The sequence below is a fragment of the Heptranchias perlo genome, chromosome 4 (genome assembly GCF_035084215.1).
Source record: "Heptranchias perlo isolate sHepPer1 chromosome 4, sHepPer1.hap1, whole genome shotgun sequence".
Taxonomy (NCBI): Eukaryota; Metazoa; Chordata; class Chondrichthyes; order Hexanchiformes; family Hexanchidae; genus Heptranchias; species Heptranchias perlo.
In genome coordinates this window covers 23,003,277-23,030,979 of record NC_090328.1, presented here as the reverse complement: position 1 = coordinate 23,030,979, position 27,703 = coordinate 23,003,277, and the positions used below count along the sequence as shown (strand labels likewise).

Genomic DNA, 27,703 nt, shown 5'->3' with positions numbered 1-27,703 from the left:
AGTGAACCGCGAAGACTGGCGCCTGCGCATAGAGCTCCATTGAAGGTGTTTCCTCCCAGGCGCGCGCGTTCGGAGAAGTGGACGGTTGGCGTTGTCACAGAGGAACGACGTCATTACAGGTTACGCTCGAGAGAGGAGAGAGAGAAGGAAAAGTTGTCAAGCGGGGCCAGTGTGTGAGTTGGTGCTGCTATACGATGATATAATTTGTGTTTTAGGCGGTTGGATCTTGGAAGGTTGTTTGGTTGATTAACTCCATCATCAAACAATGGCCAGTGTGAGCCTTTACTTCGGACCTCGGTTACTTGCGTGCGCCCATTGCCCAGGTCTTTAACGCCGCCGGACTTGTGTGGCGTTTTGTCCTTTTATTATGATATTTTTTATTCGCCCTCTCCCTCCTAGAACTTGGTGCCGAACACCGGGCGATGGGGAGTCGGGAGCGGCTGTTGCCCCACAAAACCGTACTCCCTCGGCAGCCTCCTGCTCTCAAGTCCGTTGTTGCCCTTTTAAAGTCCGCTGTGTCCTTTTAAAGGAGTAAGCGAAGGAACACCTTTCGCAAACTCGCTTCCCTAGGTCGGCTGTGTTGATTTAAAAATCACTGGCTGGTTTAACCACTGTTGGACTATAACCTGGTGTTGTAAGATTCCTTACATTGGTTTAACCACCGCCGTTGTGAGGTTTGCAGTGTAAAATGATCGGTTTCAAAGATTAAGTTGTTAGAATAGTTACTAATAAGGGTTTGTGGGATCATCAGATGGAAGTTAGCAATTCAGCATTGTACTTGTTTGACGTGCAGGTGTTTTTTTTTTAAGTTTCTCGAATTCGACGAAAATTTAAAAGCTGCCCGCAAGGGGCAGGAAGATTTATTATGTCGATTGACTTTTTCAGTTTGCACCAAGTGTTGATACAGGAAAAGGTTCATGAGCCGTGTTCCGATGAGGTGCTTTTTTTTCTTACCTGTCTGTCCGCGTCAGCGCTTGTTCAAAGATGAAACTAAAACCGTGCACATTCGCGGTGTGCTTGCAACAAATAATCCAGGAAATCTGATTTATTGGGACTTTAAAATGTGTTTTTTTTAAGATTTTGCTTTCAAGACTTTTATGAAATTGTTTTGATTTGCACGGTGCTTGTTTTAATCGCGGGCATGACCATGCACGGTGCTTGTTTTAATCGTCGGCATGTGTGCTTGTTTGAGCGTGGGCATGACCAGTCATTTTATATTGAGAAGCTGGTAGAATTTGTATACATTTCGTGTAGTTATGCCTTGGTACTATTTTGTCTGGGTCAATAAAAGTGGCATCACAAGTGCCCCCCCCCCCCCCCACCGAAGAAGGCACCACTGATACATAACGAGCGGCCCAGAGAAACTAGAAGTGCATGAATGTGTGTAGTGTGAAATTACGATTTGGTTCTCAGTCAATTAGATGGGTCGTGCCCTACGATGTCCACTAGTCACGGAAGGTGTCCTGCCTTGGTGAAAACTTAACCAGTCATGCAGCGTTCTGAAAATGGCTTTCTGATACTTAAAGTACTTATTTTTTTCTGCAGGGTAAGGACATTGTGGAAGTGCCAGTTGATTCAAATATTAAACTAGGCAACATAAAACTAAAAACACTGATGTGAAAGACGCCATTAGAAAAGTGTATATTGAGAGTATAAGAGCTCATGATGACAAGTGTAACACCAGCAGTGCAACTCTATCATATTGATTCATCTGCATTCATTAACATGAATACCGATGAAGTAATTCCCCATGTGGCCCTGGGAAGGTGAGATTACCTCATCCTTATTTGATGGATGAGGTGAAGCCTATCTGGATGATTTGAACTAAACACAGCATAGACTCTTAGGATTTGATGCAATCTTTTATTGTTACAGTTAACAAATGTAATATTTAGTCTGCCTAATGAGTTCAATTTATTTTGTTTAAAGTCATTTTTATTAAAACAATTTTATTACATACAACAAAATTTAGGTGCAGTGAGTTACTGTTGTCTCAGTCCAGATTACAACTGTGTGTGTGTGTATCACCTCTTTAATGTAGAAGAATGTCACAAGGTGTTTCATTGAGGTATATGGGAAGCCAAAGAAAGAGATATTAGGAGGGTTGACCAAAAGCTTGGATTTTAAGGAGGTTCTTAAAGGAGGATAGTGAGGTGGAAGGGCTTAAGGAGGGAATTTCAGAACGTGGGGTCTACATGAGTGAAAGCATGACTAATGCTGTGGCAAAGGCTGGGGGAATGCATAAGGCCAGAGTCAGAGGAACGGGGAGTTTGGGAGGGTTGTAATGCCGGAGAAGGTTAGAGAAAGGAAGGGAAGAGGCTACGGTGGAAATAATATACAAGTGTGAGAATTTTAATTTTGAAACATTGAAGGACTAGGTACCAATGTAGGTCAGTGAGGACAAGGGTGAGCGGGACTTGGTGCAGGATAGGATACAGGCAACAGAGTTTTGGATGTGTTGAAGTTGACTGAGCATGGGAGTTGTCAGAGGCCAGCAAGAAGAGCATTGGAATAGCCAAGTCTGGAGATGACAAAGGCATGGATGAGGGTTTCAACAGCAGATGGGTGGAGGCAGGTGATATTATGGAGGTGGATTTTGTGGTGGAGAGGGTATGAGGTTGGATAGGATGCAATGGTTGTAAATGGTCTGATTCAGCCTGAGTCAGTGGCCGGCGAAAGGGGATAGAGTTGGTGGCAAGAGTACATTTATTTTCCAATCCTCTCTGGCTACAGGCGTGGTACTGGAGGACTGCTAACATTGTACCATTGTACCGAGTAATTACCGGCCAGTCAGCCTAACCTCGGTGGTGGGAAAATTATTGGAAAAAGATTCTGAGGGACATTATTAATCATCATTTAGGAAGGCATGGATTAATTAAGGACAGTCAGCATGGATTTGTTATGGGAAGGTTGTGTTTGACTAACTTGATTGCACTTTTTGAGGAGGTAACAACGAGGGTCGATGAGGGAAGCATGTTTGGTGTAGTCTACGTGGATTTTAGCAAGGTTTTTGACAAATTCCCATATAGCAGACTGGTCAAAAATGTAAAAGCCCATGGGATCCAATGGAAAGTGGCAAGTTGGATCCAAAATTGGCTCAGTGGCAGGAAGCAAAGGGTAATGGTCCATGGGTGTTTTTGTGACTGGAAGGCTCTTTCCAGTGGGGTTCCACAGGGCTCAGTACTAGGTCCCTTGCTTTTTGTGATATATATCAATAATTTAGACTTAAATGTAGGGGACATGATTAAGAAGTTTGCAGATGATCCAAAAATTGGCTGTGTGGTTAATAGTGAGGAGGAAAGCTGTAGACTGCAGGAAGATATCAATGGACTGTCAGATGGGCAGAAAAGTGGCAAATGGAATTCAATCCAGAGAAGTTTGAGGTAATGCTTTTGGGGAGGGCAAATAAGGCAAGGGAATACACAATAAATGGGAGGATACTGAGGTGCAAAGGGACCTTGGAGTGCATGTCCATAGATCCCTGAAGGCAACAGGACAGATAGATAATGTGGTTAAGAAGGCATATGGGATACTTCCCTTTATTGGCTGAGGCATAGAATATAAGAGCAGGGAGGTTATGCTAGAACTGTATAAAACACTAGTTAGGCCACAGCTTGAGTACTGCATACAGTTGTGGTCACCACATTACAGGAAGGATGTAATTGCACTAGAGATGCCACAGAGGAGATTTATGAGGATGTTGCCAGGACTGGAGAATTTTAGTTATGAGGAAAGTTTGGATAGGCTGGGTTGTTTTCTTTGGAACAGAGGGGAGATTTAACTGAGTTGTATAAAATTATTGGGGGCCTAGAAAGAGTGGATAGGAAGTACCTATTTCCCTTAGCAGAGAGGTCAATAACCAGGGGGCATAGATTTAAAATAATTGGTAGACTGATTAGAGGGGAGCTGAGGAGAAATCTTTTCACTCAGAGGGTGGTGGGGGTCTCGAACTCACTGCCTGAAAGGGTGGTAGAGGCAGAAACCCTCATAGCATTTAAAAAGTACTTGGATAGGCACTTGAAGTGCCATAACCTACAAGGCCATGGACCAAGAGCTGGAAAGTGGGATTAGGCTAGATAGCACTTTTTCAGCCTGTACAGACACGATGGGCTGAATGGCCTTCTTCTGTGCCGTAAATTTCTATGATTCTACAAAGTCTGTGGTCAAGATGAAGGTGATGGCTTCGACCTTCCTAGTGTTTAGCTGAAGGAAATTACAGCTCATCTAAGACCGATGTTGGGCAAGTAGTCTGGCAGTGCAAAGGTAGTGAGTCAGAGGGTCGAGAGAGGTAGATCTGGGTGCAATCTGTGTATGTGTGGAATGTGACCCCATGTTTGTGGATGATAAGGGGAAGCATGTAGATGAGGAAAGGGCCAAGCATGGATCCTTGGCAGACACCTCAGGTGATGGGGTGGGAAGAGAATCTGTTGGAAGAGATGCTCTGACTATGATCGGAAAGATAAGAGTAGAACCAAGTTAGAGCAATCCTATTGGACAACAGAGGAGAAACATTGGAGGATAATTGTGCGGTTGACTGTCAAAGGCTGCAAAGAGGATGGTAAAGGTTTCAAATTTTAGTGTGAGTCCTGTACTATTGAATCTGTAAGTAGATATGGTCAGAGAAATTTGTAAAGAGCAAGCATGCCCATATTTTTGAGATTTTAGTTATATCAACAAAGTTCTCCAACTTCAGGGCATAGACTGGATAATTTTGTAATCTATGGCTATGGAAAAACTGCTATTGCTTCCACTTGTGTCACTAGGCAGCATGTGTGTGTTGCAAAGGGATTGATTGAGAAATCTGCAGTTTAAGAAAATTAAATTGTGGAAGTGTAAGTACCATGATGTGTTAATTCATTAAATATTTCAATTTTTTGTGGGAAAATAGTATTTTCAAGAAGTAGTTTAAAAATTAAGTTCTAGTCATTAAGTAAAAATTGTTTTTAATTTTAAGATGTGCCTTGGGTTCCACCTTTGATTTCCAAATTATTTCTATTAACTTGAGTAAATGAGCTGGGATTTGCAATTTTTTTGTTAGACTTGGTTCAAAAGACAGAATTACATTGATCATGTAATTGAATCCCAGGAGGCCAAAAGTGCACAGTATTGTTTCTTTAAAAGTGAAAATACAGCAATGAAAATCACTTCCATCTATATTTATCAGTGCGAGTATGCTGGCATTTGCTATTTCCTCCATTACCACACCACCTAACTTATTTTTTGTTCACCTTGGGATGTGGGCGTCGCTGGCAAGCCTGGCATTCATTGCTGATCCTTGGTTGCCCTGAGAACTAAGTGGCTTGCTAGGCCACTTCAGAGGGAATTAAGAGTTGTGAGACCGGTGTCACATTTTTAGGCCAAAGTGGGTAAAGACAGCAGGTTTCCTTCCTTAAACCACTTGGATCTTTATGATAATCTGATAGCTTTGGGATCACTTTTACTGATGCCAGCTTTTATTTATTTATTATTTCCAGATTTTTTTTAAAGACTGAATTTAAATTCTCAAACTGCCATGGTGGGATTACTAGTCCAGTAACATAACCACACTACCGTACCTTTCTGCGACTTCCTTCAGCCTTGTGCATCAGGCTGCATCCTCTGCTCTTCTAATTCTGGCCTACTGATCAAGTGTATCATGTCTATATGCCCCTGCAGCACCAATCTTTTCAAATCCTTCAAGCTGTCATTGACCATGCCTTTGGTCACCTCCCCTAACTTCTCCCTACTGCTGTTCAGGGTCACTTTCTTTCAAGCCGTGCGATATTTTCTACATACAAGTGCATGTTGTTGAGGATTTCTCTTTTGTCTTGATGGGAAATTACTAATTTATGAATATTGATTAATATTGCATACTTTTATTTTCTTACAGTAGCAATGGCTGATAAAGGAGCAATGTCTGGAGGTGATACTGTTGATGCAAAGAAGAGCTCAACCAATGACGGGTGAGATGGATTTATTGCGTCCTTTTAAAATATGCCATACTATTTTAGATGCTTGTTCTTATGCAATTTGTAGCTTTCACATTATCAAAGTATTTTATCATAGATTTATTAAATATTTGGCATAGAACTAACAATAGATTATATAGTCTGCTTTCATTTTAGCTCAGTCTAACTAATAGATTTGAGTTCAACATGCATAATGTTCATTACAACTTCCATTAGTAATATGAATGTGTTTTTGTCAACATGTGACGTATTTGAATCATTTTCACATCAAAAAGTAGGGATTAAGGTCTTGAGAAAGGCTGATGTGTTCATAATTAATTTACTTCACATGGAAATTGGCCATCCTTTTAAGTTCTTTTCTCCATTTTGAAAGTGAAAAGTTGTATTTTGGTTAAATGCTTGACTTTCAAATCTTGTCATGCAGTAAAAGTGACTTGTGTTCCTGTTCACCAGAAGAAGTCAAAAACAGTTTGCTGATGATGCCGTAATTGTGGATGCAAAAGCTGATGACCTGTGTATGAAATATAATATGGACTACCCACATACTGGCACATGCATTATCTTTAACAATAAGAATTTCTGTCCAAGAACAGGTAGTTATACACTTCTTTACATGTGCTTGTGTGGAGAACAAACACCAACATCAATTGGTTGGATCAAAAGATTTCTATGTAATTTTGTTCTGTGCTGAATAGAGTTTAAATTGTGCTTATTTACATGTTGAACAGAATTTAAATTTAGTTCTTAAATCAAAACTGGTGAAGTTACTAGTTCATAATCAACTTGCCCTACTCTTAGGTATTCTGTCCACAGATAAAACTGTATTTTATGTGAAATACTTGAGTCTAGACACTTATTAAACTATAATGTTTACACTGGTATGATACATAGCTCTTGTGAGACTTCACAGTACAATAATTGTTAATGGTCATGCAATTATTTTATCAATTTCTGCAAATATCTTGTCTTAATATTACTTGTGTGCAAAATTTATGTTGTCGGCTTAGAAAATATATCTAGTAAGTAACTGAGTGCTGCAGACCAGGAAGATCCTAGGCTCGATGCAGTTAGCTGATCTCAGCTGAGGCAACAACGGGGTCACTACAATTCACCTTTGTGTCCCTTGGTTAAAGAGTGGAAAATTAGTTAGGATTCCTGTTCCTAAAACCTATCCAGGGAGCCCTGCTGAAAGTGTTGTGCAACAGGATCAGCCTTGGCTATGTTGTTCCTTGATGGTCAAATACCCTGTCTGCAGTAACCTTGACAATTACTATCAAGGCTAACACCTATACAATACCCAAATGGCCATTCTTTTAGAGGATATCAGACGCCTGTAGAACTGGTCCCCATTAAGGAATCAACAGCTTGAGAGAAAATAGGTGAGAAGGTAAAATTAAAATTATTTTTCTTCCTCCTAATTTTGTTAATAATCTTCCACTGTTTTGTAGGCATGAATAAGCGTACTGGTACTGATGAAGATGCTGGTACTTTGAAAAAGACATTCCAAAAACTACATTTTCAAGTTATGATTTATAATGATCAAACATGTGATGAAATGCTTGATAAGCTGCAAAGTGGTAAGTTGGTTAAAACTAGGATGAGATTTAGGATGGTTTTGCAGTTTAAAAATCTGATACTAAACTCGACATAATGTGATCAGTGTGCTTGATGATTTTCAATTCATCCTCAATTGTAGTCAGAGTAATCACTATTTTAGTTATGATGTGAGACTTGAGATACTGGGACTATTTCCACTGGAGCAGGGACAGCTAAGAAATTTTTAAAATTCTATGGGGTTTTGATGGAGTGAATGGGGAATGACAATGTCCTCTGGTTGGGGAGTCAGTGAAATTGGGTCAACAATTTAAAATAGTCACAAATCAAGAAAAGGGGTTAGGAGAATGGGTTATTACAACATGGATTGTTTTGCATTTAGATACAGAGCTCTGTACATTTATCCCCCTTTTCTGTTACTTCTGTTGCTTAATGTAAATGACCAAAGAAAGCATCCATCATTAAACCATTTTAAATAGCAAGGCACCTGGCCTTCAAACCCATACAGTTGTTCTCCAGTCCTGCATTAATTCCTCTGCCATCCAGCCATATTCCTAGGATTATATGTGCATACGAGGTGGAATTTAGTTTCAGTATTATAGCTGCTTGCTGTCGCCACAGCTGCAAGCTTTACCATAATGTGCTGTTTTAATTTCTCTTGACACAGAAGTAGTAGAGGCTCCCTTTTCATTTACCATTTTATTGCTAAGTATATTATAATGTGCAGGAGTTTTGTCCATCTTGCCCATTCAGCTTAACATAAGACCATAAGACCATAAGAGATGGGAGCAGGAGTAGGCCATTTGGCCCTTCGAGCCTGCTCTGCCACTCAGAGATCATGGCTGATCTGATTCTGGCCTCAACTCCACTTTCCTGCCTGTTGCCCATATCCTTCCACTCCCTTGCTGATCAAAAATTTGTCTAACTCAGCCTTGAATATATTCAATGACTCAGCCTCCACCGCACTTTGGGGCAAAGAATTCCAAAGGTTCACAACTCTGAGAGAAGAAATTTCTCCTGATCGCCATCTTAAATGAGCGTCCCCTTATTCTGAGACTATGCCCCCTCGTTCTAGATTCCCCTGTGAGGGGAAACACCCTCTCAGCATTTACCCTGTCAAGCCTCTCAGAACCTTTTATGTTTCAATAAGATCGCCTTTCATTCTTCTAAACTCCAGTGAGTTATAGGCCCAACCTGCTCAATCTTTCCTCATAAGAAAACCCTTCCATACCGAGAATCAATCTAGTGAACCTTCTCTAAGCCACCTCAAATGTAAGTATATCCTACCTTAAATAAGGGGGGCCAAAACTGTATGCAGTAGGTGTGGTCTCACCAGCACTCTTTACAGTTGAAGCAAGACTTCCCTGTTTTTATACTCCATCCACCTTGAAATAAAGGCCAATATTCCATTTGCCTTCCCAATTACCTGCTGCACCTGTATGCTAACTTTTTATGTTTCATGTATGAGGGCACCCAAATCCCTCTGTACTGCAGCATTCTGTAGTCTTTCTCCATTTATATAATATTTTGCTTTTTTATTCTTCCTACTGAAGTGGATGACTTCAAATTTTCCTACATTATACTCCATCTGCCAAATTTTTGCCCACTCACTTAACCTATCTATTTGCAGACACTGAGTCTTCCTCACAACTTACTTTTCCACCTATCTTTGTATCATCAGCAAATTTGGCCACAGTACACTCGCTTCCTTCATCCAAGTCATTGATATAGATTGTAAAGAATTGAGGCTGCTAATTACAGATTGCCATCCTGAAAATGACCCCTTTATCCTGACTCTCTGTTTTCTGTTAGTTAGCTAATCCTCTATCCATGCTAATATTTTACCTCCTACACCATGAGCTCTTACCTTGTGCAGTAACCTTTTATGTGGCACCTTATCGAATTCCTTTTGGAAATCCAAATACACATCATCCGCTGGTTCCCCTTTATCCACCCTGCCTGTTACTTCCTCAAAGAACTCCAACAAAAATTTTTTATTCGTTCATAGGATGTGGGCGTCGCTGGCAAGGCCAGCATTTATTGCCCTTGAGAAGGTGGTGGTAAGCTGCCTTCTTCAACTGCTGCAGTCCGTATTGTGAAGGTTTTCCCACAGTGCTGTTAGAAAGGGGGTTCCAGGATTTTGACCCAGCGACGATGAAGGAACGGCGATATATTTCCAAGTCGGGATGGTGTGTGACTTGGAGGGGAACGTGCAGGTGGTGTTCCCATGTGCCTGCTGCCCTTGTCCTTCTAGGCGGTAGAGGTCGCAGGTTTGGGAGGTGCTGTTGAAGAAGCCTTGGCGAGTTGCTGCAATGCATCCTGTGGATAGTATACACTGCAGCCACAGTGCGCCGGTGGTGAAGGGAGTGAATGTTTAGGGTGGTGGATGGGGTGCCAATCAAGCGGGCTGCTTTGTCCTGGATGGTGTCGAGCTTCTTGTGTTATTGGAGCTGCACTCATCCAGGCAAGTGGAGAGCTATTCCATCACACTCCTGACTTGTGCCTTGTAGATGGTGGATAGGCTTTGGGGAGTCAGGAGGTGAGTCACTCGCCGCAGAATACCCAGCCTCTGATCTGCTCTGTAGCCACAGTATTTATGTGGCTGGTCCAGTTAAGTTTCTGGTCAATGGTGACCCCCAGGATGTTGATGGTGGGGGATTCGGCGATGGTAATGCCGTTGAATGTCAAGGGGAGGTGGTTCGACTCTCTTGTTGGAGATGGTCATTGCCTGGCACTTGTCTGGTGCGAATGTTACTTGCCACTTATTATCCTAAGCCTGGATGTTGTCCAGGTCTTGCTGCATGCGGGCACGGACTGCTCCATTATCTGAGGGGTTGCGAATGGACCTGAACACTCTGCAATCATAAGCGAACATCCCCATTTCTGACCTTATGATGGAGGGAAGGTCATTGATGAAGCAGCTGAAGATGGTTGGGCCTAGGACACTGCCCTGAGGAACTCCTGCAGCAATGTCCTGGGGCTGAGATGATTGGCCTCCAACAACCACTACCATCTTCCTTTGTGCTAGGTATGACTCCAGCCACTGGAGAGTTTTCCCCCTGATTACCATTGACTTGGTGCCACGCTCGGTCAAATGCTGCCTTGATGTCAAGGGCAGTCACTCACGCCTCACCTCTGAAATTCAGCGCTTTTGTCCGTGTTTGGACCAAGGCTGTAATGAGGTCTGGAGCCGAGTGGTCCTGGCGGAACCCAAACTGAGCGTCGGTGAGCAGGTTATTGGTGAGTAAGTGCCGCTTGATAGCACTGTCGACGACACCTTCCATCACTTTGCTGATGATTGAGAGTAGACAGATGGGGCGGTAATTGGCCGGATTGGATTTGTCCTGCTTTTTGTGGACAGGACATACGTGGGCAATTTTCCACATTGTCGGGTAGATGCCAGTGTTGTAGCTATACTAGAACAGCTTGGCTAGAGGTGCGGCTAGTTCTGGAGCACAAGTCTTCAGCACTACAGCCGTGATGCTGGCGGGGCCCATAGCATTTGCTGTTTCTAGTGCACTCGGCCGTTTCTTGATAACACGTGGAATGAATCGAATTGGCTGAAGACTGGCTTCTGTGGTGGTGTGGATATCGGGAGGAGGCCGAGATGGATTATCCACTCGGCACTTCTGGCTGAAGATGGTTGCAAACGCTTCAACCTTGTCTTTTGCACTCACGTGCTGGACTCAGCCATCATTTACATAGCCTCCTCCTCCCGTTAGTTGTTTAATTGTCCACCACCATTCACGACTGGATGTTGCAGGACTGCAGATCTTTGATCTGATCCGTTGGTTGTGGAATCGCTTAGCTCTGTCTATAGCATGTTGCTTCCGCTGTTTAGCATGCATGTAGTCCTGAGTTGTAGCTTCACCAAGTTGGCACCTCATTTTTAGGTACACCTGGTGATGCTCCTGGCATGCCTCTTATTGAACCAGGGTTGATCCCCTGGCTTGTTGGTAATGGTAAAGTGAGGAATATGCCGGTCCATGAGATTACAGATTGAGCTGGAATACAATTCTGCTGCTGATGGCCCACAGCGCCTCATGGATGCCCAGTTTTGAGCTGCTAGATCTTTTCTGAATCTACCCCATTTAGCACGGTGATAGTGCCACACAACACATTGGATGGTGTCCTCAGTGTGAAGACGGGACTTCGTCTCCCCGAGTACTGTGCAGTGGACACTCCTACCAATACTGTCATAGACAGATGCATCTGCGACAGATAGATTGGTGAGGACGAGGTCAAGTAGGTTTTTCCTTCATTGGTTCGCTCACCACCTGACGCAGGCCCAATCTGGCAGCTATGTCATTCAGGACTCGGCCAGCTCGGTCAGTAGTGGTGCTACCGAGCCACTCTTTGTGATGAACATTGAAGTCCGCCACCCAGAGTACATTCTGTGCCCTTGCTACCCTCAGTGCTTCCTCCAAGTGGTGATCAATGTGGAGGAGGACTGATTCATCAGCTGAGGGAGGACGGTAGGTGGTAATCAGCAGGAGGTTTCCTTGCCCATGTTTGACCTGATGCCATGAGATTTCATGGGGTCCTGAGTCAATGTTGAGGACTCCCAGGGCCACTCCCTCCTGACTGTATATCACTGTACCGCCACCTCTGGTGGGTCTGTCCTGCTGGTGGGACAGGATATACCCAGGGATGGTGATGGAAGAGTCTGGGACGTTGGCTGAAAGGTATGATTCTGAGAGTATGGCTGTGTCAGGTTGTTGCTTGACTAGTTTGTGGGACAGCTCTCCCAATTTTGGCACAAGTCCCTAGATGTTATTGAGGAGGACTTTGCAGGATTGACTGGGCTTGGTTTGCCTTTGTCGTGTCCGGTGCCTTGTCAAACATGATTTCCCTTTCATAAAACCTTGTTGACTCGCCTTGATTTTATTTTGAGTCTCTAAATCCTGGGTCAAAATCCTGGAACTCCCCTTCTAACAGCACTGTGGGAGAACCTTCACCACATGGACTGCAGCGGTTCAAGAAGGCGGCTCACCAACACCTTCTCAAGGGCAGTTAGGGATGGGCAATAAATGCTGGCCTTGCCAGCGATGCCCACATCCCATGAATGAATTTTCAAAAAATTGTCCCACTACTACTTCCTTAATAATCGATTCTAGCATTTTTCTAATCACAGATGTTAGGCTAATTGGCCTATAGTTACCTGCTTTCTGTCTCCCTCCTTTCTTGAATAGGGGCGTTACATTTGCGGTTTTCCAATCCGCTGGGACCTTTCCAGAATCTAGTGAATTTTGGACGATTACAACCAATGCATCTACTGTAATCACTTCTTTTAAGACCCTTGATGGATAATCATACTGTTTATGCAGCTTTGTAGCTTGCAGTGTACTGCTTTAGCTTCTCCTTTGTAGTAATATTCCTCCTGGTAACATATGTAACTGTTTTGCATCACATATGTGATTTTTACTTCAAGGGTATTACACTATGGTAAATCAGAGAGACTAATGTTTTAAGTTTGTATGCTGCTTGACCTAACTGGACCCATTTGTTGTTAAGGAAGTTTCTTTTTATTGGCTGTGTATTTTTCTAAATGCACAGTACAATTTGTTATTGTAATGTTTTTCAACTGCATTTCAGTTTGTCATATTTTTGTGATCCTAGATTAAAAGTACCGACACTTCTGCTCGAAACAATTTCTCCTTATTTACTCTCTCAAAACCATTCATGATTTTGAACACCACTATCAAATCTCCCCTTAACCTCCTCTCTGTTCTAAGGAGAACAACCCCAACTTCTCTAATTTCTCCAAATAACTAAAGTCCCTCATCCCTGATACCATTCTGGTAAATCTCTTCTGCACCCTCTCCAAGGCCTTGACACCCTTCCTAAAGTGTGGTGCCCAGAATTGAGAACACTACTCCAGCTGAGGCCTAGCCAGTGTTTTATAAAAGTTTAGCATAACTTCCTTGCTTTTGTACTCTAAGCCTCTATTAATAAAGCCCAGGATCCCATATGCCTTTTTAACAGCCTTCTCAACTTGTCCTGCCACCGTCAAAGATTTCTGTGTGCACCCGCAGGTCTCTGTTCCTGCATCCCCTTTAACGGTTACTGCACAGAAGGAGGCCATTCGGCCCATCGAGTCCAGGCCGGCTCTATGCAAGAGCAATCCAGCTAGTCCCACTCCCCCGCCCTTTCCCCATAGCCCTGCAAATTTTTTCGTTTCAAGTACTTATCCAGTTCCCCTTTGAAGGCCATAATTGAATCTGCCTCCTCCACCACCCCCTCAGGCAGTGCATACCAGATCCTAACCACTCGCTGTGTTTTTTAAAAAAAAGTTTTACTTCACATCACCTTTGGTTCTTTTGCCAATCACCTTTAATCTATGTCCTCTGGTCCTTGACCCTTCCGCCAATGGGAACAGTTTCTCTCTATCTATTCTGTCTAGACCCTTCATGATTTTGAATACCTCTATCAAATCTCCTCGCAACTGTCTTTGTTCCAAGGAGAATAACCCCAGCTTCTCCAATCTATCCACATAACTAAGGTCCCTCATCCCTGGAATCATTCTAGTAAATCTCTTCTGCACCCTTTCTAAGGCCTTCACATCTTTCTGAAGTGTAGCACCCAGAACTGGACACAATACTCCAGTTGTGGCCAAACCATTGTTTTATAAAGGTTCATCATGACCTCCATACTTTTGTACTCTATGCCTCTATTTATAAAGCCCAGTATCCCGTATGCTTTTTTTACCGCTTTCTTAACTTGCCCTGCCAACTTCAACAATTTGTGCACATATACCCACCCCCGATCTGTCTGTTCCTGTACCCCTTTTAGAGTTGGTGCCCTCTAGTTTATATTGCCTCTCCTCGTTCTTCCTACCAAAATGTACCACTTTGCATTTTTCTGCATTAAATTTCATCTGCCGTGTGTCTGCCCATGCCACCAACCTGTCTATATCCTCTTGAAGTCTATCACTATCCTCCTCACTGTTTACTACCCTTCCAAGTTTTGGGTCATCTGCAAATTTGAAATTGTGCCCTGTACACCCAAGTCATTAATATATATCAAGAAAAGCAGTGGTCCTAGCACTGACCCCTGGGGAACACCACTGTACACCTCCCTCCAGTCCAGAAAACAACTGTTCATCTCTACTTTGTTTCCTGTCCCTTAGCCAATTCTGTATCCTTGTTGCTACTGCCCCCTTTATTCCATGGGCCGCAATCTTGATAAGCCTACCATGCAGCACTTTATCAAACACCTTTTGAAAGTCCATATACACCACATCAATTGCATTGCCCTCATCTACCCTCACTGTTACCTCATCAAAAAACTCTATCAGGTTAGTTAAATACGATTTGCCTTTAACAAATCCATACTGGCTTTCCTGAATCAATCCACCCTTGTCCATGTGACTGTTAATTCTGTCCCGGATTATCGTTTCTAAAAGTTTCCCCACCACTGAGGTTAAACTGACTGGCCTATAGTTGCTGGGTTTATCCTTACACCCTTTTTTGAACAAGGGTGTAACATTTGCCATTTAGTTTGTATTGCCTCTCCTCATTCTTCCTGACAAAATGTATCACTTCACACTTCTCTGCGTTAAATTTCATCTGCTATGTATTTGTCCATTTCACCAGTCTGTCTATGTCCTCCTGAAGTCTGTTAAGAACATAAAAACAGGAGTTGGCCATCCGGCCCCTCGAGCCTGCTCTGCCATTCAACAAGATCATGGCTGATCTTCTACCTCAATGCCATTTTCCTGCACTATCCCCATATCCCTTGATGCCTTTAATATCTAGAAATCTACCAATCTCTGTTTTGAATGTACTCAATGACTGAGCCTCCACAGCCCTCTGGGGTAGAGAATTCCAAAGATTCACCACCCTCTGAATGAAGAGATTTCTCCTCATCTCAGTCCTAAATGGCCTACCCCTTATTCTGAGACTGTGACCCCCGGTTCTAGACTCCCCAGCCAGGAGAAACATCCTCCCTGCATCTACCCTGTCAAGTCCTGTAAGAATTTTGTATGTTATTATCCTCTGCATTGTTTACTAGATTTGAGTTTCATCATCTACACACTTTAAAATTATACTCTCTGTACCCATGTCCGGCTCATTAATATATATCAAAAAAAGCAGTGGTCTTATTCTGACTCCTGGGGAACACCACTCTATACTTCCCACCTGCCTGAAAAACAACCATTCACCACTACTCTCTGCTTTCTGTCCCTTAGCCCATTTTTGTATCCACACCACCACTGTCCTTTTAATCCCATGGGCTTTCATTTTGCTAACAATTCTATTATGTGGTACTTTGTCAGCCATGCCCTCTGCCTCCACAAGAAGATCTTTTTATCCCTAATCGGCCCCACCCTTTGACTACCGTTTTACTATTTATATGTTTATAAAATACTTTTGGGTTCCCTTTTATGTATACTCTCTTTTTGTCCCTCTATTTCATTTTTTAGATCTCCTCTGTACTTTCTGTATTCAGCTTGGTTCTCTACTGTATTATGAACTTTACACTTGTCAAATGCCACCTTTTTCTATTTCATTTTAATCACCATATTTTTAGTTATCCAGGGAGCTCTGGCTTTGGATGCCCTTCCTTTCCCCCCTCATGGGAATGTGTTTATTCTGTATCCGAACCATCTCCTCCTGGATGGCTTCCCATTGTTCAATTACTGTTTTGCCAACCAATTTTTGATTCCAATCCACCTGGGCAAGATCCCTACTTAACTCACTGTTATTAGCCCTCCTCCAGTTAAGTATTTTTACGCTTGATTGTTCCTTGTCTTTTTCCATAATTATTCTAAACTTGATATTATGATCACTGTTCCCCAAATGCTACCCCATTGAAACATGGTCCACTTGCCCCACTTCATTCCCCAGAACTGTTCTTGCCACTATGTCATAGTCCCATGTGGCGACTTGTGCCTGCAGCTCACAAACTACATACATATGTACGTCCATCCGTCCTCTCCCATCCCACCCCACCCCACGGTGCATACAAATACAGTGGGCGAGCAGAAGAGTCCAGAGCGCTTGAGAGTTCAAAATAGGCAAGAAAGCTATACAGGGCTAGGAACAAGTGAGTGAACTTCCCTGGGGAGCTACAGAAGCATCCACTGCAACAACGTCTGTGTAAGACTCCTACTGCTTCTTGACTTCACCCCACTTCCTGTCTACTCCAATCCCGAAAGCAATTACTTCAATTGCTCATCTCTATGTACCATATATATTAACATACCTTAGTTGAATGTTATTAGAGAAGCTGTACTTGAATGGTCTTTTCCATTTCCAGTTGACCATCTTTTGATCTCCAAACAATTTGACATTACACAATGATGTTCTGAAATTTTAGAAATAAAACTGAGCTCATCTAATTAAATCTTTCTAGTCTAGGAAGACTTCTCACGTTTGTTGTCTTGATGTTCAAACCTGGATTTGAAATTAGTGCCATCACACTATTTTTGCATTTATAATTCATCACTTTGTTTTTTTGTTGATAGCTGCTAAGGGCGATTACAGCCAAATGGCTTCTTTCGTCTGTATTTTTCTTAGCCATGGAGAAGAAGGATTTCTGTATGGAACAGATGGCTCTAAAGAAATTAAAGAATTCACCAGTATGTTTAGAGGAGATCGATGCAAATCTCTGGTTGGCAAGCCAAAACTGTTCTTTATACAGGTAGGAATGGACCAGTGGAAATGCGTAACCTGGTTATGTACACAGTCACTAAATCTTGTAGATTACGGTAGTCCACACATACTTGTGCATCTTTTAGTATTCAGTATTTTCTGTAGCAGGTGATAGGAGGTACACAAAAATGGCCCCAGAGCAGGTGTGCTTCTAATTTCCTCCTTTTTGGGAGAATGTGGTATCAGCCTCTAGCTCAGCTAGGATTCTGAACTTGCTAAGTGGAAGAATGTGGATTTAATACAAGTACTTAATGACATTAATGTTAGGACACCAATATACAACTTCATTTTGAGTCATTTGTGAATTAAGAGTAGCACAGAATTGTTGAACTGACTCTAAATCATGAGTTTATTTTGCTCCACCTATTTGCATAATTTACTTCTCTTAAAGATTTGTGTAAAAATTAATGCATATCTATAACCTGCCTGCTCCTTTGTGCGCAGTTGCTTGCTTGGTAGTCTTTCCTCGACCTTATTTTGCAATGGTCTTTATACTAAAGGGGTGGGGTAAACATTCTACTTCATTCAGCATTCTCTGCCAAGCACTGGAGTATAGCCAGGCATGGATCACATTCTGGAGAAACCATGCACTGGCCTTGCACTCTTTTAAATAAAGTAACATATTGCTTTGCACTGATATCTTGTCACTTCTGCATTCTTCCACCGTTGAGCCATCTTAAATGATTCAAACGCTGCATTAAGCTGTGGATTTACAGCAACAGATGAGTGTGATAAATTCCTGATCTGCCTCTCCAGCAAGCCTAGCATCTTTTGAGTCATATTTGCCTGTGTCTGCATCCACCAGGATTGACTCAACTGTCCAAGATCTCGGAGGGTTGTAGAGCTGAATTTACAGAGGTAGGGAGGGGCGAGACCATGGAGGGATAGGAACACAAGAATGATCATTTTAATACCGAGGCGTTGCTGAACCAGGAGCTAATGTAGGACAGCGAGTACAGGGGTGATGGATGAACAGGACTTGGTGCAGCAGAGTTTTGGATGAGTTTACAGAGGTTGGAAGGAAATTATAGGAGTAGAAATTGAGAAACTGAGATCCTAAGGAAAGCAATAGTTTAAAAGGCATCCAATGTTCACTCTAAGATCTTTGCAAGAGTATGGAAATATAGTGGTTATGGTACTACACTAGCAAACCAGAGGTTGAGAGTTCAAATCCCACCATGGCAAGTTGTGAAATTGAAGTTAACCAATCTGGTAATTTGTCAGCCGGCACCAGAAAAATTTGCTGTGAAAGTTGCCGATTGTCACAAAAACCCAATTGGTTCACCAATGTCCTTCAGGGAAGGGAACCTGCTACACCTAACCAACCTGGCCTACATGTGACTCCATTCCCAGGCTACACAGTTGACTCTTAATGCTTTGCCAGTATTGCCCACATCCAGGAATAAATATATTTTTAAAAATTTGCATGTTTGAATACAAAACTTATCTGTTAACACAGTTGCTTCTTGAGTGTTCTTAAGCAAGTTTACATAAATAGAGTCTGCCAAATTGCTTCATGGAGTAATCCACATGCTTTTACCCTGTTTGAATTTGGTAGATGTGGATGATACAACCTTGTGGCAGACTTGTACTGCTAGCTGGAGTTCCTATTCCTCGCAGTAGCTATCTTTCTCCCTCTTCATCCTGATTACTGCTGGACTAATCTTGAGTGTATGTAGAGGATGCAAATGATTGTATAGTGGCCTTCATTCTTCACTGTACTCCCATCCAGCTGTCCCTTGGATCTTGTGGGGCTGACGTGGCCCTTTTATATTTAATATATACTACTTAGTCTCCTGTGGTGTTGCACGTGAGTAGTCAAGGCCAAGTCCTGTCATTGGGTAGGGTTAGAGGGCAAGGGATAATTGGATCAAGGAAGAGGTGGAGTACGGGGTTAGAGGGGAAGAGGAGCAGAACATGGTTAGGGATGTGGGAACTGCCGTAGTGAGGAAGGGGAAGTCTGTATAGTACCTTAGTCGGGAAGGGGGGTGGGGGAGGCAGGCTGGAAAGTGCCTTTTTGTGGGAGTTGGGAAAGTACCTCAATGGGGATGCTCTGATTTCCCAAAAAAAGTCTGATTTTTCAACAAATGAGGAGGCTCCAATTTTCCTAACATTGACTAGGTTCCAATATTTCAACTACCTGCTGCTTCCCCTGAGCAGGCAGATGGCATCTTGCTTTATCATGTCATCCGAAAGATTGCTCCCCTGCCAATGCAGCACCCACTCAATACTTCAATGAAGTGTTAGTCTAGTCTATTGTGGGGCTAGAACCCAAAGTCTTCAGACTCAGAGGTGAGAGTACTACCAGCTGACCCAAGCTAACATTAATTGAAACTACACATTTCCGTGCTAAATTAGCTGATGTTTGTTGGGGTGGCAATCATGGTACTGCAGTTGACTTTAATGCTGGTCGGGGGAGAAAAAATGGCTAAGATTCCTACTCCTGATCACTGTCGACACCTGCTGGAAAGTAGATGTTAGGTGAGGGCAGGATGAGGTACAACAGCAATGCTGTTCACTGTTAAATAGTCTGTCAACACTCTCTGCCTAGACTCTTGTGAGGAATAGCCATTTTGTGTCCACAATCCTCTACCCCAGCAGAAGTCAACACCTTCAGGATAAGCAAAAAGAGGACTAAAATTTGCGCACACAAAAAATCTTTTACATCAAGGTACATCGAAACTACAGCACAGAAACAGGCCATTCGGTCCAACCGGTCTATGCTGGTGTTTATGCTCCACGTGAGCCTCCTCCCTCCCTACTTCATCTAACACTATCAGCACACCCTCTATACTTTCTCCATCATGTGCTTATCTAGCTTCCCCTTAAATGCATCTATGCTATTTGCCTCAACTACTCCTTGTGATAGTGTGTTCCACATTCTTACCTCTCTTTGGGTAAAGAAGTTTCTCTTGAATTCTCTATTGGATTTATTAGTGACTCTTTTAGATTTATGACCTCTAGTTTTGGTTCACTTTCCCCCCCCCCCCCCCCCACCACGTGGTAACATTTTCTCTACGTCTACCCTATTATTATCTTGAAGACCTCTATCAGGTCACCCCCCAGCCTTTTCTTTTCTAGAGAAAAGAGCCCTGGCCTGATCAGCCTTTTCTGATAAGGAAATCCTCTCAGTTTTGGTATCATCCTTGTGAATCTTTTTTGCAACCTCTCCAATGTCGCTATATACGTTCTATGATATGGAGACCAGAATTATGCACAGTACTCCAAGTGTGGTCTAACCAAGGTTCTATACAAATTTAACATAACTACTTTGTTTTTCAATTCTATCCCTCTAGATATGAACCCCAGTGCTTGATTTGCCTTTTTAATGGCCTTATTAACCTGTGTCGCTACTTTTAGCAATTTATGTATCTGTACCCCTAGATCCCTTTGCTCCTCCATCCCATTTAGACTCTTATTATCCAAGTAGTATGAGGCCTCCTTATTCTTCCTACCAAAATGTACCACCTCACACTTACCAATATTGGGCATGTAATTGACAAATTAATTTCATTCTGCAGGTTTATTAATGTCCCCTTGCATTTTGAAGCATTCATCCTTTTGTATTAACTACACTTCGACTTTCCTTCCCTATCTCCGTATCCCTTGATTTCCTGAGTGTCCAAAGAACCATCAATCTCAGCCTTGAATATACTCAACGACTAAGCATCCACAGCCCTCGGGTAGAGAATTGCAAAGATTTACAACCCTCTGATTGAAGAAATTCCTCCTCATCTCATGCTTAAATGGCCAACCCCTTATCCTGAGACGCTGCCCCCTAGTTCTAGACTTTCTAGCCAGGGGAAACAACCTCTCAGCATCTACCCTGTCAAGCCCCCTCAGAATCTTGTATCAAGCCATCTAAGAATCTTATACTTTTCAATTAGATCACTTCTCATTCTTCTAAATGCCAGAGAATATAGGCCCATTCTACTCAGTGTCTTCTCATAGGACAACCCTCTCCCAGCCTTCGTTCTCTAGATGTCTTTCTATTACATCTTTGGGTAAAGATTCTATTATCTTTTCTACCACCGACGTTAAGCTGACTGATCTATAGTTCCCTGGACTTGTTCTATCTCCCTTTTTTAAATGTAGGAATAACTTTAGCTGTCTGCCAGTCCTCTGGCACACTTCCTTTCTCTAATGAATTTTTATATATATATGTAATAGTGCCTCTGCTAGCTATTTCCTCCCTAACTACTTTTAATATTTGCGAATGCAATCTATCTAGACCAGGGGTCTTGTCCTCCCTAAGTTTGATTAGTTTATCAATTATCTTCCCCTCTATCTATCTTAAATGTTTTAATACCTTTTTTGATCTCTTCTTCTATGTCCCTGCCCACCTTGTTAGTCTCCCTGGTAAATACAGAGGCAAAGTAACTATTCAATATTTCTGCCATTTTGCTGTCATTATCTGTGATTTTATCTTGTGCATCCTTTAGTGGCTCTATCCCTATTCTGATTTTTCTTTTGTTATTTGTGTCTGTAGAATACTATTTCTTTTTATATTCCATAATAATTTAACCTCGTAATTCCTCTTTGCTTTCCTAATTTTTTTTTTACTTCTTTCCTAACCTTTTCGTATTTCCTTTTGTCATCCTTTCCTTTATTGTCTACATACATAGAGTATGCCTTTTTCTTTAGTTTCAATTTTGCCCTTATCTCTTTATTCATCCATGGTGTGTCATTACTCGCTGGCTTGTTCTTGCTTTTTAGAGGAATATATTTCTCCTGAACTCTCTTGATCACTGTTTTAATTATTACCCACTGCTGTTCTATCTCTTATTATCCAAGCAGTATGTGGCCTCCTAATTCTTCCTACCAAAATGCACCACCTCACACTTATTTTGCTGCAGTTGAACTGTGGAAAGGTGACTTGCTGTTGTCAAATGCCAAAATCAATGTGTTTGACCAACTTTTGTCCTTTTTTATTTCTTTGCAGGCTTTTTAAAATTTTTATTTTAACATCAAGATATTTAACTTCTGTTGTTGTCTTTCTTGCTTCCCCGTCCTCTGCTCTTTAGGCGTGTCGAGGAAATGAATTTGATGCAGGTGTTGAGACGGACAGTATTGCAGATGAAATGAGTGCACCCCTGCAAAAGATACCTGTAGAGGCTGACTTCCTGTATGCTTATTCTACAGCACCTGGTGAGTGAAAAAGCATAATGTTCTGGTATTGAATCTATACAGGTTACTGTTCATGCTCCAGTTGCAGATGGTTGGCAAAGTACAGAATGGAGCCTAGGTGCATTGACCAAGAATCTCTGAGTACTCTTCATTGACTCTGAACAAGCCACTTTCACTGGAAACCATTCCTGTGTGGGCTTTTAGCTTGTTGGAGAACCAGTAGGTGTGAAGACTCTGCAGCTGTGGACCAATTCAGGACTCAGTTCACTTGGTATTGGATATGTGAAGCTACAGCACCATTCTGTGGAATGCCAGATGATGAGTAGCCCTATTTGGGATGCACAATGCTTGACCCAATTGGACAGAAGAGTTGCCATAAATGACCTATGCCAACAATGAAGTAGTAAAATAGGTAATAAAGAAACAGCACTTGATATTAGCTTTGTGGAGCAAATTATATTTTTTAACAGACAAGAAATCAAATGACCAGAATAGAGAACTGTGCCGGTAGAATCGGCTTGTTAGGACATGGATATTGGCAAGACCAGGCTTCCCGATTGGCTGATGAGACAATTGGTGTAAAATGACCGTGGCTATATCAACTTCTGGTGCAGCTGAGCAGAAGAGTGGCATGTTCTCCTGGTGTAGGATTTGCATGTGCAGTTGGATACTCTGCTAAAAGGCATCAGCAAATAAATGCCCATTGACTGAGACTGCAACTGAAACAGAATCAGTGTCACTATCATTAGTGGTTATGTACAAATGAAGGTACAGGTTAGTAGTAACTTAAATGGTTGCTGCAAAATCATCAGGCAAACTGATTATCATGGGAGACTTGAGTATGCAGGTTGGCATGGTTGCTGAACCATGCCCACCTGCATGTACCACCTGAGGTGGTGTCATTGATCCTAATGATGCTGGACAGTTCAGTAATAACGGTCGTCATCTTCTGACAAAATGCACGAGCTGATCATAACCTACATGTCTTTCTGACAACCGAACAAGCATAAGATGCCGTAGATGCATCTTTTATCTAAGAATTGGCCCATTAGATGCTTAATATAGAGGAGTTGAAGGACCAAACAAGAACTGCAGTACCATCGCCACAGAGCTCGCCTCTAGTGTATTGCCTTTAGATGATGCAAAAAGTGTGGAAGTTATGTGATAGTGTACAAGGTTGCTGCTAATTTGCTGAAAATGAAAGATAATTGTAAGACAAAGAGGCTACTGAAATCTAATCCTATGTAGACCAGTATGACCCAATATACCAAATGAGGTGTTTTGACCCAAGTATAGCAACACTACATCTCAAAAGCCTAGATGGTGCCACACTCATCACTGGCAGAACAAATCATGCTGAGATGATACAAGCATTATTCTTCATGAGGAATGAAGCCCCTTGACGCAGTGGTGCAGTGACCACAACGTTACATGAATGAGATCCCCACAATTGCCAATGTTGGAAAGTCACCAAGGCAATGAAGACTGGTAAAGCTCAAAGACTGGATGAAATTCCTACGGAGATTAATGAATTGCAGTTGAGGGGCTTTCTCTGTGCAACTACACAAACTCTTCAAAACCATTTGGAGAGATCTAAAGGATCTGACCATTATTACCATCTGCAAGCAGATTATTTAAGAATTTTGCTTCTTTTGATAGCTGTGGAAATACTCGTGAGTGCTTCTAAGTTACCTGCTTAAAAATGTAATTGACTGGATTTTTCCAGAGTCACTACTGGCATGATTTTCATCACTCCACAGATTCAGGAGAAATGTGTGGAATAGCATAGGGACCTTTTATGCAGTCCTCAATGACTTGACTAAGTCTTTCGATGTGGTGAGTCAACTGGATCCAAGTTAACTGATGCAGAGAAGGTTTTGTCCAGATTCTGCATTCTTTCCATGATGGACTGCTTGGGTCCTAATCAAGTGCGGTCTGAGCTTTTTGCATTCGCCAATGGAGTCGAGCAAGAGTGTGTTCTTGTACCTCGCCTCTAGAAGAGGTCTGGAGTTGGTGATGTAAGCTGCTGCACATGAGAGGTTCTTTATCTTGCATTGACCAGAAACCTCAACAAAGATTCCAGAGGAGGTCATGTAAACCTTTCTTTTGTAGATGACTGCATTCGATGCACATACTTGGGAGGATTAGAAGATCATTTTCTGTAGCTCACCTGATATTACTTCCACACATCTATCTCCTCATATTATACACATGTATTTTTGGGGAAGCTAGGTAAGATATTGGACACTAAACATTTCAGATACTAGTGTGAGCACTTGAAGTTAATCTCTTGTGTATTTATTGTGTGGATGTTACATTTACATTTTGATTTGGAAAGTTTTCTAATGAAAATCTCAAATAATTCAGTTGTGTGTGACATTATTTTATCTTTTCCAGGCTATTATTCTTGGCGAAATACAACCAATGGTTCATGGTTTATTCAGTCATTATGCCATGTACTAGATAAGTATGGCAAGAAACTTGAGCTCATGCAGATACTTACCAGAGTGAACCACAAAGTGGCACTAGAATTTGAATCCAACACAAGTTCAGTGAACTACAATGCAATGAAGCAAATCCCTTGCATTATTTCCATGCTGACAAAAGAACTTTACTTTAGTTAAGACCTCTGAAAATGTGAAAAATTGCACAAATTGTATGCAAATCCATTCCAAAAATAACTGCTTTCTGCACGTAGTAATATACCTGCCAGCAGAGAAATGTCTGTTTTAACTAAAATAGCTAATACAGATAGATTTTTGGTTAGTTATTTTGATTAAATGGATATTTTTTCTCAAACCTGTTTGATTAAATTGTTGAATATAACATCTCTCTAGTAATTTTGAAAATCGACAGTTTTTGAGTTTCATTGTGGAGAGCAACTTGCTAGGTTTTATTTACAAGTATTTTAAAAAAGCACTTGCAATTTACAAATTACTAGAAAAATTGCTTTTGATAAAATTGTGATTTGAGACTCTTAAGTATGTTGTCTATGTTTGTGTTCAAGTGCTTTACATGAATTTTTCATAACTGCAAGGAATCCCAGTGGAACACAGGCCCAGCCTTGCCCTCTTAGGTGGACCTAAAAGATCCCATGGCACTATTTGAAGAAGACCAGGGAGTTCTCCCAGTGTTTTGACCAACATTTGTCTCTCAACCAACGTCACTAAAACAGATTAACTGGTCATTTACCTCATTGCTGTTTGTAGGACCCTGCTAAGTGCAAATTGGCTGCCACGTTTCCTACATTACAACAATGACTACATTTCAGAAGTTTTTCATTGTCTGTGAAGCACGGGGACATCCTCAGGTAGTGAAAGGCGCTATTAAAAAAAAAAGCTTGAATGTTTGAGAGTGCGGGCAGTTTGACTAAGTATTCAGCTATTGTATATCAGAATTTTCAAGAAAAACTTTTGCTGCCACTTCAAAGTTTGGGGAGTTTCTGACCAATCTGCTTCCTTGTATTAAGTTTTACATACCTAAGTCACGGTAAAAGTAAGCTCATATGGTACGCGCAATTCTCTTAGTTTACAAACCAGTGAAACATCAAACATGAATCCATAATCTGTAATATTGTCATTTGGGATTTGAAGTTGGTTTATCAGATCAGTCTGTACCTTGTGCAACTTGCAAATGTAATTGGACAGTCCTATATAATTAGTAAGATTAAAATCTTGATTTAGGAAACATAAATTCTTGAGTGATTACATTTCTAAAACTTTTTTCTCCATTTGTCACCATCTCAAATCCCCCACACTATTTCTTACTAAATGGCAAACATAACCTGTTCCCCGGTCTCTGCGGAGGATCCTTGAGCCTTTGTGATTTATTGTGGTCTAAGATGACCTGTGCCTTTTTCTTCTCTTTGCCTCCTGTGAAGGGGATGGGGGAGCCTGACCACTGGGTTCTCCTCAGTGTGTACCCCTCTTAACAATTGATGTCATGAACTCACATCTTGGGTACAAACCCCTTCTGCTGTTGGTACATCAGACTTGTGCATCAATGCATTGCTCTGCCAGAAATTGGATCTTTTTTTTTAAAAAAATGAAGGTAAAGGTACAGGTTTTGTCTTCAAATATTTCAAACACTGTCATGACTTTGGTTGTGTACTTTTCAGCTAACAATTATGAAAATTGTTTAATTTAGCACTGCAGGATTAAACTTCTAAATACTTGAAATATCAGTACTTGGCATTTATTTTTTCTTAAATTAGTATTGATACTGAATATTACACAATACAGTGTCAATGTTTTTCCCATTTGCAGGCACAAAAAACAATTTGTTTATTTCTGTCATGCAACGTTACTGCATTAACCCTCTGAGTACTGAAGTAACAGCCCAATTGTTTTTAATTCTGTTAGGCTGTTAATTTCTGCATTACAAGCCTTGTAATTTAAATCATAATCCATATAACGAGCATGCTTTCGAACACGATGCTTAATAGGTACTGGGTTCTATCTAACTTGCAACAGCTTGCATTTATATAGTGCCTTTTAATGTTGAAAAACACCCCAATTTAGTTCTGATTATATAGTTGCTTTTTAATCAGGTGAAATGCATTTTGAGAGAATGTTTTCATGTTTTTGATTTTGGAATTTGTTGGTATAGAGAAAAAAATATTTTAAACGAGTTTAATGAGCGTCGACAGCACCTCCCAAACCCACAACCTCTACTACCAAGAAGGACATGGGCAGCAGGCACATGGGAACACCACCACCTGTACGTTCCTGTCCAAGTCACATACCGTCCTGATTTGGAAATATGTTGCCGTTCCTTCGTCATCGCTGGTTCAAAATTCTTGAACTCCCTACCTAACAGCACTGTGGGACTACAGCGGTTCAAAAGGTGGCTCACCACCACCTTCTCGAGGGCAATTAGGGGTGGGCAATAAATGCCAAAATTTGGAGAGCGGTCCCACAGACTAGTCAAGCAACAGCCTGACATAGCCATACTCACAGAATCATACCTTTCAGCCAACGTCCCAGACTCTTCCATCACCATCCCTGGCTATGTCCTGTCCCACCGGCAGGACAGACCGAGAGGTGGCGGTACAGTGATATACAGTCAGGAGGGAGTGGCCTTGGGCGTCCTCAACATTGACTCTGAACCCCATGAAATCTCATGGCATCAGGTCAAACATGGGCAAGGAAACCTCCTGCTGATTACCGCCCTCCCTCAGCTGATGAGTCAGTCCTCCTCCATGTTGAACAACACTTGGAGGAAGCACTGAGGGGAGCAAGGGCACAGAATGTACTCTGGGTGGGGGACTTCAATGTCCATCACCAAGAGTGGCTCGGTAGCACCACTACTGACCGAGCTGGCCGAGTCCTGAATGACATAGCTGCCAGACTGGGCCTGCGGCAGGTGGTGAGCGAACCAACAAGAGGGAAAAACTTACTTTACCTCGTCCTCACCAAT

General features: G+C 41.9%; 2 protein-coding genes across 3 annotated transcripts in view; one reads left to right on the top strand and one right to left on the bottom strand.

Annotated features, from left to right (window-relative positions):
* Positions 1-27,703, bottom strand: part of primpol (primase and polymerase (DNA-directed)) — an 80,813-nt gene that overhangs the window by 32,620 nt on the left and 20,490 nt on the right. The window lies entirely within an intron of this gene.
* Positions 40-26,463, top strand: casp3b (caspase 3, apoptosis-related cysteine peptidase b). Of its 2 annotated transcripts, none has more exons than XM_067982574.1 (7): positions 40-173; positions 5,870-5,942; positions 6,402-6,541; positions 7,397-7,525; positions 16,972-17,147; positions 22,183-22,306; positions 24,683-26,463. In XM_067982574.1, the coding sequence occupies exons 2-7, from the start codon at positions 5,875-5,877 to the stop codon at positions 24,907-24,909; spliced, it is 864 nt and encodes a 287-aa protein (XP_067838675.1). In that variant the 5' UTR covers positions 40-173; positions 5,870-5,874; the 3' UTR covers positions 24,910-26,463. The 2 variants fall into 2 exon arrangements, with proteins under 2 accessions (XP_067838675.1, XP_067838676.1); XM_067982575.1 differs by having other exon boundaries at positions 41-173; positions 6,405-6,541.

Bases quoted from the DNA above. Each gene is read 5' to 3' on its own strand.
- casp3b (XM_067982574.1), top strand. From the start codon at position 5,875: ATGGCTGATAAAGGAGCAATGTCTGGAGGTGATACTGTTGATGCAAAG. The intron at 17,148-22,182 runs GTAGGAATGGAC...TCTGCTCTTTAG, and splicing joins CAAAACTGTTCTTTATACAG to GCGTGTCGAGGAAATGAATT. The intron at 22,307-24,682 runs GTGAGTGAAAAA...TATCTTTTCCAG, and splicing joins TGCTTATTCTACAGCACCTG to GCTATTATTCTTGGCGAAAT.